Source organism: Phascolarctos cinereus, unplaced genomic scaffold (assembly GCF_003287225.1).
Source record: "Phascolarctos cinereus isolate Bilbo 61053 unplaced genomic scaffold, phaCin_HiC Scaffold_3;HRSCAF=262, whole genome shotgun sequence".
NCBI classification, from domain to species: Eukaryota; Metazoa; Chordata; class Mammalia; order Diprotodontia; family Phascolarctidae; genus Phascolarctos; species Phascolarctos cinereus.
This window is the reverse complement of record NW_027555736.1, coordinates 191,400,598-191,421,130: the sequence shown is the minus strand read 5'-3', so window position 1 is coordinate 191,421,130 and position 20,533 is coordinate 191,400,598. Positions and strand designations below refer to the sequence as shown.

Below are 20,533 nucleotides of genomic sequence, written 5' to 3'. Positions count from 1 at the left end.
TTTCTATTGCACTGGCTTCTCCACCTTTAACAGGGATATCTCTTTGAGCTCCTATCCTCCCCACCCTTCCTCATCCCCCTAAGACAAGAAAACAGGAGCACTTACAAACAACAAAACACATTCAGAGCAGCACCACCGGAAATACATACACTGAACCATCCATATAGCATGTGTATGCATCCAGTCACAGAAACTGAACAAAAAGGGGATAGGAAAGAGGGACAGAGCATATTATATTATTCCTCATTAAGCCCAAACTCCTTTGGGTACATGGGCCAGTGCCTATTTTCCTGGGCATTTGCGATTGTTGGTAGGCGATATATTAGTGACTTTAATAGTTAAAAGGCAGGACCATATTTGTAATAAAACTGTACTAAGAGCTTAGGGACAGTCTGTATATTAGAAAGACAAAGAAGACTTGGATTTGAATCTCACTCCAATACTTGGCTAATTGTGTGATTTTGGGCAAGTCACTTTGAGATTCAGTTTCTTCATCTATAAAATGGGGATAATAATTCTCATGTAACTTTTTGATACTTTCTTATTTGGTAAATTTTTTTTCTGAGAATTATGATAAGGAAATCACTTTATAAATCTTAAAATACTCTACAAAGCCAATAACTATGTTATCTTACACTTGAATAAGGCTTTTTATCAAAATCCTTTCAGCCTACATTGTCTCATAGAATTATAAGTTTAAAAACTGGGAGGGACCCCAGAGACAAAAGCCACATAGTTACTAACTGTTAGAAGATGGATCTGGGTCAGGTCTTGGGAGGAAGATGATCAGAGTTCAGTTCTGAACATGTTGATATTGAGGTGGAAAAATCTCACAACTTATTAGAAATACAGGTTTGGCGAGATAAGCTGAGGATAGAATCATACGATCCCAGATCAAGAGCTAGAAGAGACTGCAGAAGCTCTATGTGGCCCATTTTACAAATAAGGAAACTGAGGCCCAGAGAGGTAAAATCATTTGCTTAAAGTCATACATATCATTATGACTTCAAATTTATACCCATGATAAGATGAGGTCAGATGCACAAGTTAACCAAATAGCAATAGATAAAACTTCTTTCCAATCCTACCCCTGGGATTCAGACCAGAAGGAAACTGCTAAATACCTTAATACCCAGGGGCAAATATTCTCTATGCCTTGATATTCAAGCCAACCACTGGGAAGCTATTCCAAATGCACCACTGTCTTTTACTCCTAAAATGGCCCTTCTGCTTTGGGCTTCTCCTGGCCTGCAGCCACAAAATGAAGCCTGCTCATAGTCTGATTTGGGAAACTTCCAGCAGAGCTTATAAACGGAAGAGTGCTGAGCCCCATTTTTCTTCAAGACAGCCAAATGGAGCCAAGGAGCTAAGGATCCTGGCTCATCTGCTCACTGACCCCTTCAGTTGTTTTCAGGTAGTTTGGGATGTCTCTGATTTGAAGGTAAGGATTTGCTCTCTGCCAATAGCATATCAATCAGAGACTAATGATTATTACTTTTATGAAGACCTTAATGTGCATCACTTACTGAATCCTCATAGATCTTGATTTTTTTTTTGCTTTTTCGACCTCTTTTCCTCCACTTGGAAGGAAATTTTAACTCTTTCACTAAAGTGAGAGAGTACCGTGAGTGTGATAAATGCAGACGTTTTCCCAATTTAGTATGTGTGAGCTGCACTATTTTTGTGATATAACCAAATGGCCTTAGATATCAACAGATCTCCAGTTTATATGCATTTTTTACAGGACAGAGACTATGGTAGGTCATAACATTCATCTTCTAAACAGCAATAGCTAAAAATATCGTGCATTTGAAACTCTGTAACTAGATACAACACTATTTCAATTTGGCAGGAAAAAAAAAAGTCCAGGCTCAGAGGTAGCCTGCCTGGTAGACTGAACAGAGTGCTGGACTTGGAGTCAAATTCTGGACTTGGGTTCAAATTCTGCCTGAAATATTTACAAGCTGTGTGACCCTGGGCAAGTCACTGAAAATCTCTGGACCTTGCTTTCTTCACCTATAAAATGAGGTTATTGGACTTGATGTCCTTCTAATGTCCCTTTCAGCTCTAAATCTATAATCCTATGAGAATTTTTTTAAAAAAGCTTTCATATGTTTAATTTACTTTGAAAGAATAAGTCATTTTGACAATTATAAATACCCAAATTAACTATAAAGGACACATGAAGAAATACGCTATCTGTATCAAGAGAAAAAAAATAAATAGAAGTATGTATAGAATGATTTTACGTATATATTTACGTGTGTATATGTGTATATGTACACATATTATATATGTATATATATATATATGTATGTATTATGTATTTGTGTCTAATGGTAGCCATCTCTAGCAGGGGGTGGGAAAAGGGAAGAAAAAAAGAGAAAGAAAAGAAATGTATTATATATGTAAATAGAATAGAAAGTTGTACATAATAGATTTTTAGTTTCACGTGCAAAAAAATTTTTTAAATTGTGCTCGAAACAAAAATAATTACTAAACTGCTGGTGCTTATTAGAAATATGTAAGAGATGCATCAGAGACCAGAAGAAGCAGGTTTCTACAACTGAAATAACCATCCTATCAAATTGCTTTTTATATAACTCTTGGTAGCCAGACTACTGTTATTTCATTGTTCCCTTCCAAGGAATTTTTCCATTCCAGGATGTTATTCTGAGGATAGAATCCTAGAACCTTAAACATCACAGGAACCTCAGAGGACATCTAGCCTGATCCATATCTCAGTAGGGATCCCCTCTGCAGTCATCAAACTGGAACTGTGTCTTCCTAGAGTGCTTATGAATTCACTAATTCCTAAGGCAGTCAGCCACCCATTGTAGTTTTTGGATGGGTCTGATTTTTAGGAAATTCTTCCTTGTGTTGAATTGAAATTTGCCTCTCTCTACAATATCCTTCCTTTGTTCTAATTAGCTTCTTTCTTCTGAGGCCAGGTAGAGCAAATTCAGTTTTTCCATATGGGAGATCTCAAAAGACTTATAAAATCACATCAATTCGGAGTTGGAAGGAACCTCAGAGATCATTCAGTCCAACCCCCTCATTTTTCAGATGAGAAAACAAGCCAGGAGAGGTGACGTGATTTTTCCCATGGTCACACAACTAGCAAGTGTCTAGGGCAGGATTCAAATCCAGGTCTTCTTGACTCTAATCCTAATGCTCTTATCTGCTGCCTCTTAAAACTGCCCAAGAAACCTAAAGACTGCCCCTACTTCTCTAGCCTAATCACCCCTCTTTCCTCTAACTGATTCTCTTATGCCATGGTTTTGAGTCTCCACTCCTGGTCCTGGTCTTTAACTGGACCATTTATCAAGCACTGATCATACCTTGTCAAATCTATCTTTTCTCGCCTTTTAAACTATGAGCTGCTATAGGACCCGGATTATCCCTGTCTGCCCCCATAGAACCCTAATACATAAAGACATTATTTCTGAGTACTTTCTGTCCTTTCCCCTTTTACCCTCCCCATGCAAGTGGATTGCAAAGGTCCCTACCCTCTCTCTGCCCATACAACTAGTAGTAGTAGTAGTAGTAGTAGTAGTAGTAGTAGCAGGAGCAGGAGCAGCAGCAGTATAGTAGTAGTAGTAGTAATAATTATAATGCCTAGCACTAATAAGTGCTTTAAGGTTTGGAAAACACTATATATAATGTACATGTATCTATCTATATACATATACAATCTCATTTAATCCTCTTATTTAATTTGCCTTCTGATTTTTCTTTTTTGAAGATTAAAGGTATGACTAGAAGTAAGGAAGAAAGACAAAGAAAGTTCAAGTCATCTTGCCCGGGGTTGGGCAAGGTAATTGGGAAATCCCATTCTGATTTCCACAGGTTTCTTCCCCCTAGATTAATAGGAGTGAGAAGGGAAAGAGTTTGGGTGACAGCAATGTAACATGACCCAGCTTTCTGACTCCAAGGTTACTATCACAAGGTCAGAGGACCTGTTTTAGCTGTACCTGGAAGCAAGGTTGAAAACAGTGGCCAAAGAGGTTGGGAGTTGTGTGGCCAAAGGCCCAGGAATCCCCGTGATATCAGAACTGAGTGATGCCAGTGGCACCAGGCCAGGCTGTCTGGGGTTTAGCAAAGAATCCACAGACAGGCTCTATCATTCACCAGTTAACACTGTTCAGAGCAATACAGCTTATGGCAATAGTGCTAGTCCTAGCGAAATTCACTTCAATGAATATTTACTGAATGTCTGCTACTCCTAAGGAAGGTATATCCAGGGGCTGCTGAGAGGAATGAAAAGATGAGTAAGGCAAAGTCCTTACCTACAAGGAGCTCCAAAGGGAAACAGTAAATTGGAAGGGAGGAGGAATGAAACAAACACACATAAGCGCAAACATTCATTAAGTACCTACTAGGTAGCAGGCACTGTGTTAGATGCTAGGGATACAAAAGCAAGTGAAAAAAGCAAAAAACAATCTAGTTAATCAAAAGAATATGAGCGATGACAAGTAGGCAGGAAAGCCTGAAATGCTTTCAAGCACAGTCGGTAGTCCCAATTGCCTGGACATTGAGTGCAAATAGAGAAATAGACAGACAGCTCCCTAACTACCCCAACCCCATCAAAATCCTATTCTGTCAAGGAAGCTAGTAGTTATTGACTCACAGAACCCTATGAATGGTAAAGACTTGAAAAGTCAATCCAACCTTCCACCTAAAAACTCAGTTAATTATTAAAAGGAAAGCATTCCAGGAAAGTAAGTCCTGCTAAGGGATGAATGACTGATTCCTGTCCCCCCTCCTTCCCCTGGGGATATTTGTATTGCTAGATGATAAGGTTCTTCACATCTGGGACCCCTTCTCATTTATTTTTACATTGACCTTACCAGCCCATCACAGTACCATACAGTAGTCGTGTCATAAATATTTATTGAAGGAATGAAAAAGAGAATAGCTTCCTTCTGTTGTAGTTCTTCCTTCCTTCTTAAAGATGACCAATGACATCATGAAGATGATGTCTTGACTTAAATGTAAATTAGGCTTAAAGGAATGAAAGTGTATTCAGTGGAGCTCACTAGTGTTGGTTGATTGGTCAACAAGTTTTTACTGAGGAGGTCCTATATGCTCTCCTAGCCATTGAGGGGAACAGCTGGAATAAGAGGAGAAATCTAAGACATGGGCCTAGTTTTGAAGAAGACTCGGATTCAGGCCCTGGTTCTATTACTTATTAGCTGTGTGACCTTGGGCAGGCCACTTAGCTGAATTTGAGTTTCCTCATCTACAAAATGGGAATGACAACATCTTCCCTCACTACCTCACAGAATTGTCTTGAGAACATGAAAGCCTTTGGAAACAATAAAGCTCTATATGAATATGAGTTAGTGGTAGTAATCTCTTACATGTAAAGCTTGCCCTGAAATTTTCCCAAAGAGTTTCCCAAAAGGGGAGTGAGTCACACTAACCAAATGGCCTCCATTTGGTGGAAGAGATCTGCTTTGCAACTTAGCACAGAATAAAAAGTAAGCACTTTCTTTCCCCCCCCCCCTTCTAATGGGGCCAGAGCTGATCTGCCAGGCCCACTTTGTCACTGGGACTCTTCCCCAGTGCAATCAGGTTTCCAGCTAACAAGCCACAGGTGTGCACCACATGAGCAGATGAAAATGTGATTGTAATGGGTGTGTTGACAGTTTGGTAGCCATAATGCATGCATCCCAAGGTACACCTGTGCATCTGTCATAGAGTTAGGTTGTTAAGGTTGGAGGGGTATTTGTTTTTCCTTCCTCAAATAGCTTTAGATATGTGAACAGGTGAACAGCAACATCAGTGGTCCATGACAAGGGCTTTTACACTGTAGAAGCATGAGGAATCTGAGAAGAGCTATTTCTCCCTATCTTGGATTCTTTACTGGGAATGCTAGCTGTCACTCTCTCCGTGTTACTCTCTGGTCCCCAGAGTTTCTTGATTATTTCATGTAGCATTTAGCTGTCTAGTTGCTATACTAGGATATTTCTACATGGGTCACATCCCAAAACTAAATGTTCAAAAAATGCTGTGATAAGTGGAGAGGAAGGTTTTACTGTCCTATGTCCTTGTTTCTCTATTAAAATTCTTAACTTCAGATGATCGAGTCAGGAAAACAGGGAAGAGGAGATTTTTTTAAAAAAATCATTCGGCACTGGTTGATTTGCACTTACCCCTAATGTCCTCTTCCACAGCAACCCAGAATACAAGGACACTCCAATGGATATCGCACAACTCCCTCATCTGCCAGAGAAAACCTCTGAGTCCTCAGAGACCTCCGATTCCGAATCAGATTCTAAAGACAACTCAGGTAAGGGAAAGACTTCAGTTTCTTCTCCCACCTTTCCTCCTCTGGGAACTAGAGAAAGGGTCATAGATTGAGATTTAGAAAGGACCTTCAAGGTCATCTAGCCCAGCCCTCTGATTTAACAAATGACCTTGGAATAGTGGCTAGAGGGCTGCCCTTAGAGTCTAGACCTGGATTTAAACCCTAATCTCTGGGGCAGCTAGGTGGCGCAGTGGATAGAGCTCCTGCCTTGGAGTCAGGAGGACCTGAGTTCAAATCTGGCCTCAGACACTTAACACTTACTAGCTGTGTGACTCTGGGCAGGTCACTTAACCCCATTGCCTAGCCAAAAAATACATATATACGTGTGTATGTATGTATGTGTAGGTGTGTGTGTGTGTATATGTGTGTATGTGTATATATATATATATATATATTATATATATATATATATATATATATATATATATACACATACACACATATACACACACACACACACACATACATACACACATATATATGTATATACATACACACATATACACACACATACACACACATATACATATATATCTTTAGTGGCAGCTAGGTAACACAGTGGATAGAGCTCCAGCCCTGGAGTCAGGAGTTCCTGAGTTTAAATCTGGCCTCAGAATTTAACACTTACTAGCTGTGTGACCCTGGGCAAGTCACTTAACCCCAATTGCCTCACCAAAAAGTGGAAAAAAAAAGAATTATGAGGTTTAAATGTGATAATATTAATCAGATGCTTTTCAAATTTTAGATGGATAGAATGTTGGACCTGGAATGAGGACTACCTGAGTTTAAATCTGGCCTCAGATGCTTACTAGCTTTGTGACCCTTCACAGGTCATTTAACCTCTATTTGCCTTAGTTTCCCAAATTATAAAGTGTGGTAATAATAGTACCCACTCCCCAGGGTTGTTGTGAGGATCAAATGAAAATGAGATAATAGTTGTAAAGCACTTAGCATAGTGCTTGGCATATAGTAAGTGCTATGTTATTATTTTAACGTGTCAGTTATTATTGGGGGTTTTTTTGTTGTTGTTATTTGACTTGCCTAAGGTCACGCAGGTTGTAAGTAAGCATCCAAACCTAGATTTGAACCCAAGCCCATTGACTCCATGATTTTGAGTCTTGCCTTTCCAAACTCCTGCCACAGGGCAGGGTAGATGAACTCCTCTGAAAAGGGGGAAGTGAACAAGTTCATAATTATTTACCAATGGTTATATTTCAGCTTTGTGCTAGCAACCCCATGGAACAGAATGAACCCTCCTTTCTTCCCCTGCCCCCCAGTCACCCAACAGCCTACCCTCTTGAAGTAAGCAGCCTAAAAAAAAAAAAGAGGATGCTGACATAAGCAGCCCTGCCTGGTCTTTTTTTTTTCTCCCCATGAAGACAGTACTTAACTTAAAATATTAAAATATTAACATCCCCATCAAAGCATGTAAGCAACAACCTCAACTGGCAATGAGACTTTTAAGTTGGAGTCGCTAATCGCATCTGGGGGCTTCTTGTTCTGAAAGATATAAATGTAACTTATAGCTTAATTCCATGTGCCATCTTTCTGCCTTTGATTTTTTTTCTTCGTAAACACTTCTTCAGTTGCTCTTTGGGAACAGGCAATTCCTTGTTTTCTTCTGTATCCCCAACACAAGATGACTCCAATTCATCCTGACTGAGCAAGGATTCTCCTAACTCTCCCTTCTCTGCATGATATGCATCATTAGTGAGATTAAGTCAGGGATTTTTAGCACCTCATTTCCAATTCTAATATGATAAAATACAAATGTCCTAAAAATGGCTACTGGGCTGCAAACTCCTTCTGAATCCTGGCTGAGGACCCCAAAGATCATGCTGATATCTTAGAGATTAGGTCACCTTAGGTGCCTTTTGGGGAGCATAGCCCTCCACTGTCCCCCAAAATCCAGATACCTGGTATATCCGCAGGGTTTTATAAATTTTAAGACAGTGCTTTTGTCATTGTGGTATGAGAGAAAGCCCATTGATTCTGGGGTCAACGGACCTGTATTCAAATCCTTCCTTTGACACTTGCCAGAATCATTATAGACAATTCCCTGGATATCAGTTTCCTCGACTATAAAATTAGATCATGAGCTCCTTGAAGGCAGATACTGTTTTCACCTTTCTTTTGTATCCTCAGTGCTTAGGACAGTGCCTGATACAGAGTATGTACTTAATAAATGCTTAGTGACTGATGGAGTTGGCCAGGATGGCCACTGAGATCCTTCTGGCTCTAATTTTGTAATTCTATGTTCTCACTTAGTTCTCACATAGGCCCAGTGACATCTCCCTGTTTAATTAATGCTGTATTTGGTGAGGGAGGATGGGAGAAGATAGTATTCCTTCTCATTAAATTCTAATCTATATGAGATAGAATTGCTATGAAAACCCATAAATTCTGGGTGGGAAGCAGGAGATCACATTTAAAAGGTAAACTGTTCCAGAGACCAGAGGATGATTCTCTAAGCCCATCCTAAGTCACTGAGATTTCACAGTCCAGTAGGACTAGTCCCCTTAGAATGGGCATGTCCCTGAATACTGTATTTGATTGTGATGGATTCCATGTGAGGATTTTTAATAGTGCAGTAGGTTTATAATACGTGGGAGGGCTTTGCTATTAAAATTCAGACTAAGCTAAATCAAAGAAGGGCTTTGATACAATTAAGTAATTTTGTTTGATAGTTATAACAATGTCATTCCCAACTTTTTTTGCTTGTCCTGCACTCTGATGAAGAGGTAGATGTCTAAATATGTCACTTCAGATTCTCTTTGATGGAAATATCTGCAGAAAGTTCTCCTATCTTAAAGACAAGGGAGAGGCTACAGAAGCCTAATTCCTATCCTCTCAATCTGAAAAAAATATGTATATATATGAATTATAGTATATATGTAATTATCATATGAGATGAACTATATACTATACTAATTATATATTATTATATGTGATGTCATATATAACAGTGAACAAATATATAATTTATATACTATTCTTAGCACATAACCACAGTATATAAAATATATTTTCATATTTACATATATATATATTACATATATGCACAACTGTTGTATGTGTATATGTGTATACACACATATATATATTCTCTTCCTTAATATTATTGTCATCACCATAGGAATAAGATAGACGTTTCCCCTACTGGATGCTCGTAAATATCCTAAGACATCTAATAATAATAGTAGCTAACATTTATAAACATTTACTATGTGCCAGGCATTGTGCTAAGTGCTGTAAACATTTCATTTGACCCTCACAACAACCCTGAAAGGTTGGTGCTACTATTATCCCCATTTAACAGAGGAGGAAACAGAGGCAAACAGAGGTTAAATAACTTGCCCAGGGTCACAAGTACGTGTCTGAGGCCAGATTTGACTCAGGCCTACCTGATTCCATTCCAGGTACTCTATCCACTCTTGGGGTACCTTCTTTGAAATGGCTATTCAACAATGTTATCTCTTCCCCCAATATTAAGGGACACTAAAAACAGACTTGGTAATTCAGGGTGACTCAGGCCTTCTAGCCTCTTAATTGATCTCCCTGCCTCAGGTCTGTCCCTTTTTTAATCTATCCTCCACACAGCCACCAAAATGACTTTCCTAAAGACCAAGTCTGACTCCTGCTCAGTCAATCCCAATGACTCCCTATTGCTTCTAGAAATAAGTACAAACTCATTACTTTGGCATTGGGAGCCAAGAAACAGTGAGGATATAGAATAAAGCCTCACTCCAACCTTCTCTTCCAGTTTTGTTATCCATTACTCTCCTTCACTCTGTCTATGGACTGGCTTTCTTTCATACTTGAAATAAACTCCTTCCTCATCTCTACTTCCTTGAAGCCTTAGCTTTCCTCAAAATTCAGCTCCATTTCACCTTCATGAGATGTTGCTGGGCCCCCTAACCCTCTCCCCAGTTCCCAATGCCTTCCTTTTATTTTTATATACCTTTATATGCATATATTATCTCCTTCATTGTAATCTCTTTGAAGGCAGGACTGCTCCATTTTTGTCTCAGTAAACCCAACACCTTGCACCTAATAGATTGGTTGATTGATTGATACACACGGCCACTCTAAGCCCACAGTTTGCTATGGCAAGATATTCATAATGCCAAATTGGATCAGTGAGGTTATCAATGTGAAGGCTTCCTCTAACAATGCATATCTCGACCCATCCACCTCTCTCTTCCCTGTATGTCAACATTCTCTTGCCCTTGTTCTCTTATAAGTTAGAGTCAGTTACAACCCATGAAACCAGATGTGGAGATATTAGTGCCTGTTCTGACTTTCTCACAGTTTGTTGGGAAGATAAAGTGAGATAATGTGAAAGTAATCCAGGAGTCAATAAACAAGTGTTTGTTAAGTATCAGCGATGTACCAAGCACTTCGAAAAGCTACAGGGATGGAAATCTAACCCTGCCATCAGGGAGCCTCCATTCTATTAGAGTAATTTACAACCAGGGCACTAAGAAATATGAAGCAGCAGTAATAATAGTTAAAGTAATACATACAAGGTCCATATAATTAATTCCCTGTATACCAGGACAAAGAAGTTATTTAAAGAGAAATACAGGCATGCTTTGTTTTGTTCAATCAAACAGCAAGCATTTAAGCAGTGCACTGTGCTAATTGGCACATATAGGAAGCCAAAAATAAAATGGTCTCTGTGCTCAAAGAAATCACAAAATATGTATATACAAAATCAATATAAGACAATATTTTAAGGGATGAGAAGACATTTGGCGACATGAGGGGTCAGGAAAGGCCTCATGTAGGAGATACCAATTCGTTTGTTAGTTTTGTTCTTGAAAAAGCCCATTGTGGAAGAAATGGATACTGTCTTTCACAATGAAGGATTTGGAGATGTCTATAAATTCATCATTTTTAAAAAATACATTTTAAAAAAAGTAACAATAGGCAGCCATCCAGCTACTTTGGTTCTTGGCTCTGGATAGAAGAGCAACTTCATGCCAAGCAGACCCTGTGAGTGGATGTAAGAGCCATCTTAAACCTTTCAAGAAACACCATATAATTACACTGTTGTGTAGAACTGAGTTAAAAATTTTTATTTTTTTAAGGAAAATGTTAGCTATGATCCAGAAGACCAATTCATATACACTGTAAACACATATATATGCATATATATACATATGTACAGACACAGATATACACATATACACATAACACCAGACTTCCAGGAAGACCAAGAAAATCCCCCTCTTTACCCCCAACTTCAATCCTTTTTTGTTGTTGTTCCTATTGCTCATTAAGAAAATTTGTATGGGGGGCAGCTAGGTGGGGCAGTGGTTAGACCACCAGCCTTGAAGTCAGGAGGACCTGAGTTCAAATCTGGCCTCAGACCAAACACTAGACACTTACTAGCTGTGTGACCCTGGGCAAGTCACCTAACCCCAACTGCCTGGAAAAAAAAGAAAGAAAAAAGAAAAAAAAGAAAATTTTTATACCTACATAAGCTGCTTGCCTCCTCTTTGTGTATTTATAAAAATGATTGCATGTAGGTCAGAATTACTTCCCCCTCCTTCCCCACCAAAAAAAAAGTTGCCTTTACTTCAAAATTTCAATGAGCTCAATCACTGAGATCTCAAAGAGAACTTAAAAAATGCCCAGGTGGTTTAGACCGTAGTCAATAAAGACAAAGTTAACACTAGGTTTATTAACAAAGTATTAACTAGATAATGTAGAACATAGTCAAGTATTGGACTTGGAAGCAAGAAGACTTGTGTTCAAATTCTTCGTATCAGACTAGCTGTGTGACCTCGGACAAGTCACAACCTCTATATGTTACACTATTAAATCACTGAAGGGTTGTGATCTGATTGGTGGCAAAAGCTCCCAAGACAAGGGTTCCCTATGCTATCAGCATAGTTCTGTTTATACAATTAGCTAATATATTGTATATTTCCATTGGAAAGCTCCAGGTTTTGTTTTGGGTGTTTTTGTTTTGAGAAACAAGGACTTTCATATAGTGAATATGAATTATATCTTAAGTATTAAATAGCAAAATATCTAAAACAGGAGAGCATTATGGTGTATGGGGTAGGAAAGTGGTGGCAGGAAGGCAGTAGCATAGCACAGTTGAAAGGGCGCTGAATTTGGATTCACAGCATCTGGCTCCAAATCCTGCCTCTGCCATTTACTACCTGTGTGATTTTAGGCAAGCCACTTTACTTTTCCTAGCCTCAGTTTCCTTTTCTGTAAAATGAGAGGATTGAATGAGATGATCCCTGTGGTCCCTTTCAGCTATTCAGTGGTCCATGCCAAGATGAGGCAGCAAAGGAAGACTTTAGTGGAGTATAATAGCTTAGTTCTGAGCTCAAGACCTCTATAGACTACCCAGGCAAGGGGAGTTTTTCATTAGAAAGTGAGAAATAAAAGCATAAAGAGACCAGATGAGGTGAGTAGGCTTTGTCTAAACTGCATACACTCCTGAACTCCATCTTCCTGTTTGGTTCCAGTGCTTAGCAAGGTGTCTGGCACCCAGTAGGTGCTTAATAAATATTTATTGACTGACTGATAACACCTGGAGCTGCCATTTTAAAATTTAAAAGCACTCATGAATGGAATCTATTTCCTGGAGCAGCCACCCCTTTTCCAGTATCATTTTTTCTTGTTCTCATGTTCTCCTCTCTGGGACTGATCATCCACTGCTTTGTTTTCAGAGCTTCTCAATGGAAAGAGGACTCCAACAATCCACCCCACTCCTTTCCCCACTGGGGGACCCAAGCTGCTGACCAATACAGCGTGTAGCAAAGGCCTTTAGAGACTGCGGCAATTCTTAGAAATCTGAGCGAAACTTAGAATTTCACAATATTATTCCTATCAGAGAAAAAAGAGAGAAAAGAGTTTATAGAACACTGATAGTCTGTCCATCCCCTTATTTCTAGAGCCTGTTCACAGTGCAACTAAGTGATTTGAGGAAGCCTAGCAACAATGCCCTGCTACAGATAGTAGGTGGTTAGGAGTTTTTGGATTGCCTAATTGATTCATAAGAAAAGGAAGATTTTTGTCTGATAACTATTTTTTCATGTGAAAAGTTATGAACTGCTTTGATGATAAATATGAGCTGAATGCAAGAGGCCTTTAAAAATGAGGGGGGGGGGAAAGCCATTTGAGCTTAGGATCTCAACTCAAATCTGCTCTGGTTCATTAATAGCAAAAAGGGTTTTCCACAGTCAGGGGTTGTGACAAGACACCCAAGCCTTAAATCTTTCATATTTAAAACTAGAAAGAGACCTCGGAGGTCATGTAGTCCAACTTCATTTTACAGGTAAGGTGACTGAGGCCCGGTTAGGTCAGGGGATTTGCCCTAAGTGACACAGGTAGTAAGAAGCAGAGACTGAGGGCCTGAGAAGTTAAGTGACTTGCCCCCAGGCGCACAGAGCCAAGACTTGACTCCCAATCTAATGTTTTATACACTAGAGCTGCCTTAAACCCGAAGTCTTTTGAGACTAAAGAAAGAAGTAAAGATGAGACTAGTAATCCCCACCCCTCCCACCTCCTTCCAAGTAGTTTCTCCCAGAGCTGCCCAGGGTACCCCCAGAAAAGGTGGGGGTGGGCTTTTTGTTTGTTTCTGTTTTTCTCTTGGGGTTCCTTGTTAAATGGGTAATTCTGGCTCCTTTTGACGTTCTCACTCTGCTATTCTCCCCTTTCCTCCCCTCCTACCCCCTCCCCAGAGGACAACGAAAACTCCAAGTCCGACGAGAAGGGGAACCAATCCGAGAACAGCGAGGACCCAGAGTCCGATCGAAAGAAGTCCGGCCACCAGTCGGACAACGAAATGAACTGTAACGACGATGGCAACAGTTCCAGCAATCAGGACAGCCGGGACAGCGATGACAGCTTCGAGAACTCGGATTTGAGACCCAGAAGGCCACAGAAGACAGCTTCGGCACGCTGGGCTCCATGCAGATCAAGGTGGAGCGCTACGTGGAGAGCGAGACGGACCTGCGGCTTCAGAACTGCGACTCGCTGACCTCGGACAGCGCCAAGGACTCGGACAGCGCGGGCGAGACGAGCGCCCAGTCTTCCAGCAAGCACCAGAAGCGCAAGAAGAGGAGGAAAAAGCAGAAGGGGGGCAGCCTGAGCCGCCGCCGGCTATCCAGCACCTCGAGCCCCAACGGGCTGGACGGCGCTCTGGTGGACCCGCCGCAGCTGCTCTCGTCACCAAACAGTGCCTCAGTGCTCAAAATCAAAACTGAGATCTCAGAACCTATCAATTTTGATAACGATAGCAGTATTTGGAATTACCCGCCCAACCGGGAAATCTCAAGGAACGAATCGCCCTACAGTATGACCAAGCCCCCCAACTCCGAGCACTTCCCTTCCCCCCAAGCCAGCAGTAGTTTACACGTCTCCATTCCAGACTCTGTCCTCACCCCGCCGGGGACCGAGAACACTGCCAGCCGCAAATCCCAGTTCAGCACCTCATCCAACTCGGCCTTGGCCCCCGTCTCCTCCGACCCCCTGTCGCCCCCGCTGTCCGCGTCCCCCCGGGACAAGCACCCCGGCGGGGGCGGCGGCGGGGGAGGCGTCGGGAGCAGCGGGGCGGTGGGGGCAGCGGGGGCGGTCCCAGCACGTCTTCCAATTCTTTGTTGTACACTGGGGACCTGGAGGCCCTGCAGAGGCTGCAGGCGGGCAACGTGGTGCTGCCTCTGGTCCACAGGGTCACGGGCACCCTCTCCGCCACCAGCACGGCCGCCCAGAGGGTCTACACCACTGGCACGATCCGCTACGCGCCCGCCGAGGTTACTTTAGCCATGCAAGGCAACCTGCTCCCCAACACCCACGCGGTGAACTTTGTCGACGTCAACAGCCCTGGCTTCGGGCTGGATCCCAAAACACCGATGGAGATGCTCTACCACCACGTCCACCGACTCAATATGTCGGGACCATTCGGGAGTGCAGTGAGCGGGGCCAGCCTGACCCAAATGCCGGCAGGGAACGTGTTCACCACGGCCGAGGGACTTTTTTCCACTCTTCCATTTCCTGTGTACAGCAATGGTATTCACACTACACAGACTCTGGAGCGGAAAGAGGATTGAGACATGACCACATTACTGTGTTTCCAGTGTTACACTCTCGAGGCATAGACTATGTTTTAATTTAGACCTTTAATTCTAGCACTTTGAATTTCAGCAGGTCAGCTTAATTCTCTCAAACACGATGGGTTCCCCCATTCCATACCCTTTCTCGTTAACTTGACATTCTTTAATATAAAAAATATTTTTAAATTTTTTTATTTTTTTTTGCCTCCAGAGGGTCAGAGTACCAGTTGCCTGCCATTTTTGTCTTCTTCTGAGGTGTGTGTGTGCGTTGTTTTATTTTTTTTTTCCTTTGCATCTTCATTGAGATGCCTTTAATGTGAGAATGCCTCTGCCATAGAATACTCAGTGTTGTGGTAAAGAGATTTTAAAAAGTGACAACCATTGGTTTTTTCCTTCGTCAAGATCTTGATGTGATCAAGATTGAAAGAGACAAGCATAAACAATGTGCCCTGTTTGACTAAGTCAAATGAAATGGGTTTTTTTGTTCCTAATTCCTTTAAAAATAGGGGATAGTATTTTAGAATTTTATGCAGAATTTAATTCTCTTTTTATGGTTAAGATTTTCTTACTTGCACATAAAAATAATTTGGGTTCTTAAAAACTTAATTTCTGGCCTGTGACTAGAATGTTTAAAAAAAAAGTTGGACTAAATGTTAATTACTGAAACATTAACTTAATTTCTAAAACCATGGTGCTATCATTTATTAATCTGTAACGTCTTCATACAAAATGCAGCTCAGTGGGCTGGGTTTTGGAAAGGCATGTGTTCTGTCCTGGTCTGTAGTCAGTTGCTGCAGTCTCCTTGGTTAGTTAAGACAAAGCCCTCATTAACATTTGCTGCAGGACTTAAAATTTTTACCTCCCAACTAACAAACTTAGCCTCACATTAAATTTAATGGGTCAGTAAAGCCTTTTTTAAAAAGTGCTTTCAGAAAACTCAATTAAACTGACTTGAGGAGCAGTTTTAGGTGCATACTGTGTTCCGTTGTTCTCTTTTCCTTTTTTTCTCAGTCTAACTGAGGCTAATTTTACAACTTCAGATAACACTTTGGAGTAAAAAAAGGAAGAAAAATATTTAACATTTAATTTTTTTTTCATTTGTTGCTATAGAGGGAAGGTTGTATTTTGGGGGGATTGATTTGGTTTTACAGATTTTTTTTTGGTTCTCTTCTTTTTAGTGTCGAAACCAATATGTTTTAAAAACTAAAGAATGGGTTAATAAGCTTCAAATAGATAACTACAACTGAAAACTGCACATTAAGTAAAAGAAAAGAAATCTCCTATTTTGTCTTTGTTGCCAGAAATCACGGTGTAGTGTCCAACACTCCAAATGACTGTCAAGTATAAATTCTTCTTCCACTCCGTCTTTGGCAGCTGTTTGTTAAGGCATCTAATAACAGATGTGAGAACTGTAATGTGTACAATGTGTACGTGTCCTTGGCTGTCAGTCCCATTGCAGTTTCAATGTGTGTTACTATATGCAGTATATACTAAGCTAATGTAGTTGTTTTGTCCTTTGTCTTCTCTGTGCTTTATCTCTAGTCCGGAGTGGTAAAGTCCCATTCCTGCAGTCCTAGTGAACCAGTGATTCTTGGGGGTTAGTGCTTTTTTGTGTGGTGGCCTTCCTCTGTAACGTCACCTTATGCTGCTTCCACTGTCTGTATACCTTCTTTCATTTCTGCCGTTGCTTTGCTGTTGTATATTCTCCTACTGCTCCTTTCTTTCTCCTCCTCTTTTGTCTCCCCTTTTCTCTCCTTCCTTCCTCCAAACTTCCCCCCCCTTTTCATTCTCAGAGATAAAAAGACTCTTAACTAGCTCAAGGTTAATGGAGCCATTTTTTCCCACAGAGGAATTCTGGGTATGACTTACTCTTCAAGTGTGCCATGCAATGCACTGAAGAGTGATGCTCAGATATATTAAACAAATTGATGCCATATCGCCTCAGTTGTTAACATTCCCAGAGTCCCTTGTGCTCTAAATGTAAGCAGAGGGTGCTTTTCTTTGGTTTTTCTCCCAGCTTGGCCGATGGAGCAATATACAGAATAATTACCAGTGAGGTAGAATATTCTTTCAAATGGTCAACTGACGCTATTAATTAAAAAAAAAAAAGGGAAACTGAGCTTAGGATTGTCATGTATATTTGCTTATGTGTGCAATGCTAATCTATTAATTCAGCTGTCCTTTTAAGTGTTACTGGGTTAAGCCAATTCCTCTTGTAGCTTTGAATTTGAGGCATTAGGCCTAACCCACAGTGGAATAATAGCAAAAAAAAAAAAATTGGATGCCACAAATTTTAGTGATGAGCTTATAAAGGTTGTATTTGGAGGATTAAAGTAGGTTTAAAAAGCCAAGAAAGCTGATTGAGAAATTTAAAGTTTAATTTTGGAAGCTCTACTCTAGCTATTGAACAATCAAAGGAATGCACCTATCAGCTACAAAGAACAGCTAGACAGCTGTTGTTTTGTTTTTGTTTTTTGTTTTTTGTTTTTTTATAAATGTTTCTGTGTTGTGTCAAAATGATTTCTGGTGATTTAAACTAACAGATAATCACAGCTGCTGTCTAAATCCATAGTGTTTAAAATTACAAAATGAAAAAAAAAACTTCATTACCTGTGAAGACTGTGTCTGTGTTTTTAACTATTTCTTGTACAAATATATGAAATCTTTTATGAGGAGACTGGTGCCAAGTAGCTGAATAATGGGGAAAGGGATATTCTGTTCGTATAAATCTTAGCGGTGTTACCAACTCTACAATATAAAAAAAAATTAAAATGTTAAAAAGTGACAGCTATGGTACATTTATTTTGTGTTAAGCTAACCGAATCTAACTTCTTGAGTGCCTGGCTTATTTTGAGACATTTTTTTCATTGACCATTGATAATGCTGCAAATCAGAAATGTACATACTTCATTTACAACAGGGTTCTTTTTATACTTTTGTAGATCCTCATACATGTCACATACATGGTTGTCTTTATGTAACTTAATTTTTTCATCCGCAGGTGCCATTTTCATAATAAACTTCTCTTGGATTTGTTACTATCTGGCATCATTTCTTTTACATGTAACCATCCTGACTAATGAGTGCTGGTAGTATTTGTTTAAGCAGGTACCTTGGTCATTGATTTAAAAAAAAATCAAAAGAAAAAAACAGCAATGGCTAGATATTTTTGGCTAGTTTTAAAAAATATATACATACATGTATGTGTGTAAACACACACATGTACATATATATAAATAACTTGTGTACCAACAAGGCTGACAAGGCATGGGCTAAGATGCTAATCCAAATACTACACCAACCATCCTAAATTCTCAGCTACCCCAACTCATTGTCATACTGAGCATTATTATGCACATTATCAGAGCTGAATAATGGGCCGGCAACATTAACTGCTATGGAAAGTGTGCATTTTTTCTTGATTAATGCACAGTAGGTGAAGGCAGTTTTCATACATTAATCACTTAAAATGCACTCGATATTTTCATTTATTACAATCTATAATGTATAACCAACTGTTCCATCACTTATATATCTTCTCTCTCCTCTAAATGCCATTACTTTCTTCCTCCAGACTAGCAAAAGAGTCAAGTGTTGGGTGGTGTCCTCCATGGTTATTGGCCAGGCTTGTTGCCTGTTCATTTTAAGGTGGGTCAGCTCCCAAACTCTTAAAAACAAAAGGAAGACTGTTTTCCCAAAGCTAGCCCAAAGGGTAGAAGGCACCCTGATTTTTTTCTTACTCTCTGTAGAGACTTCTGCAGGCACAACGACAAGGCAGATCCTTTCAGGTAACTATCCTTATTGTAGCCTACCCATCCAGTCTTCAGAGAAATCTGCTAAGTTGGACAAGTTTAGCTTCTGGAAGGCGCCTAGAGCTGGAGCTTTCAGCAGCTTCCTAGGCCCAAGAGTCCCACCCTGAATTTGATATAGATGTTCAAATTCCTAAAATGGGACATGATAGAGAAAACTGATTTGACCTCTCCTGGCCACTTTTTCAATATGTTACCTGTCCTATTCTGGAAGAGGAACAAGGGATAAGTATGGCAAGATAAAACAATGAGACAAGTCACTGGTGAATCTAGAAACCAATTCTGAATGGTATTTGATGAGCTGTGAGGTTGATGAGTCTGGTCAATCTATAGATGCTAGTTTGGCTAATGCAGGCTCTTGGGAAGAATGGAAGAATGGATTCAATCTGATTGGTTCAATTTAACTGTTCTATACTGGGCACAGGGTGTAGTAATAGGTTATCCATGTAATTAGGAACCAATATTCGCTCAGTAAAAGGTACATTTGTCTTGGCTTTTAAACTTCTAAACCCATCCCCTCTCTCCTGGATAAGGAACAGTCCTATCCAAAAATTGGAAAGGGGGTGACTTGTTGTGAATGTAGGGAGAGCAAAAGACAGATGTGGAGAGAGACAATCTAGGATCATTGGATTTAGACCTGGAAGAGACTTCACAGATCTTCTAATTCAACCCTCTTCTGTCTTCTGAGTTTTGAGGCCCAAAGAGCTTAAGTGAATTTTGCAAAGTCACAGAGGCTCCATGATATAATGGAAAGAACATTGAACTTGATGTAAGGAAGACCCGGGTTTGAATCCTACTGCTTATACTTACCAGTAAGCTGCATGATCATGAGCAAGGCCCTTCACTCTCTGAATCTTTCAAGTTTATCTTCTGTAAAATGGAGATAATATGCCCTATCCATGCAGGATTATTGTGAAGATCAAGTGAGATCATATATTTAAAATACTATATAAATGGCAGCTATGGTTATTACACAGGAAGTAAGAGGCAGAGCTGGGAAATGAACCCAATTTCTAGTCTTACTCTAAATCCAGGGAGGACTTTTTCCACAGCCCCAGCAAGATACCTCTTTTTTTTATTTGTTTCTTGTTCTGTAGAAAAGATGGAAATCTTTGTTTCACACCAAACTCAAGCTCTCTCTGGCATCAACAAGTTATATACCCTTTGTTTATAGCTAGCAAAGACATATACATAGATATATAGATAAATGTATACATATACATACATATACATTTGAGAGAGAGAGAAGGAGGACAGAAAGAGAGGAGAGAGAGAGAAGGAGGGAGGAAGACAGGGAGAAAGAGGAAGGAGAGAGAGATTACTGTGGTGAA

At 40.1% G+C, this 20,533-nt stretch overlaps 1 protein-coding gene across 1 annotated transcript in view; it reads left to right on the top strand.

Annotated features, from left to right (window-relative positions):
* NPAS3 (neuronal PAS domain protein 3) overlaps nt 1-18,432 on the top strand; it is a 1,126,677-nt gene extending 1,108,245 nt beyond the window's left edge. Inside the window, 4 exon segments of the mRNA XM_078151394.1 lie at nt 6,180-6,295; nt 14,023-14,199; nt 14,202-14,890; nt 14,893-18,432. Coding sequence (XP_078007520.1) covers nt 6,180-6,295; nt 14,023-14,199; nt 14,202-14,890; nt 14,893-15,390 — 1,480 coding nt within the window. The 3' untranslated portion in view covers nt 15,391-18,432.
* Nucleotides 18,433-20,533: the final 2,101 nt, after the last annotated feature.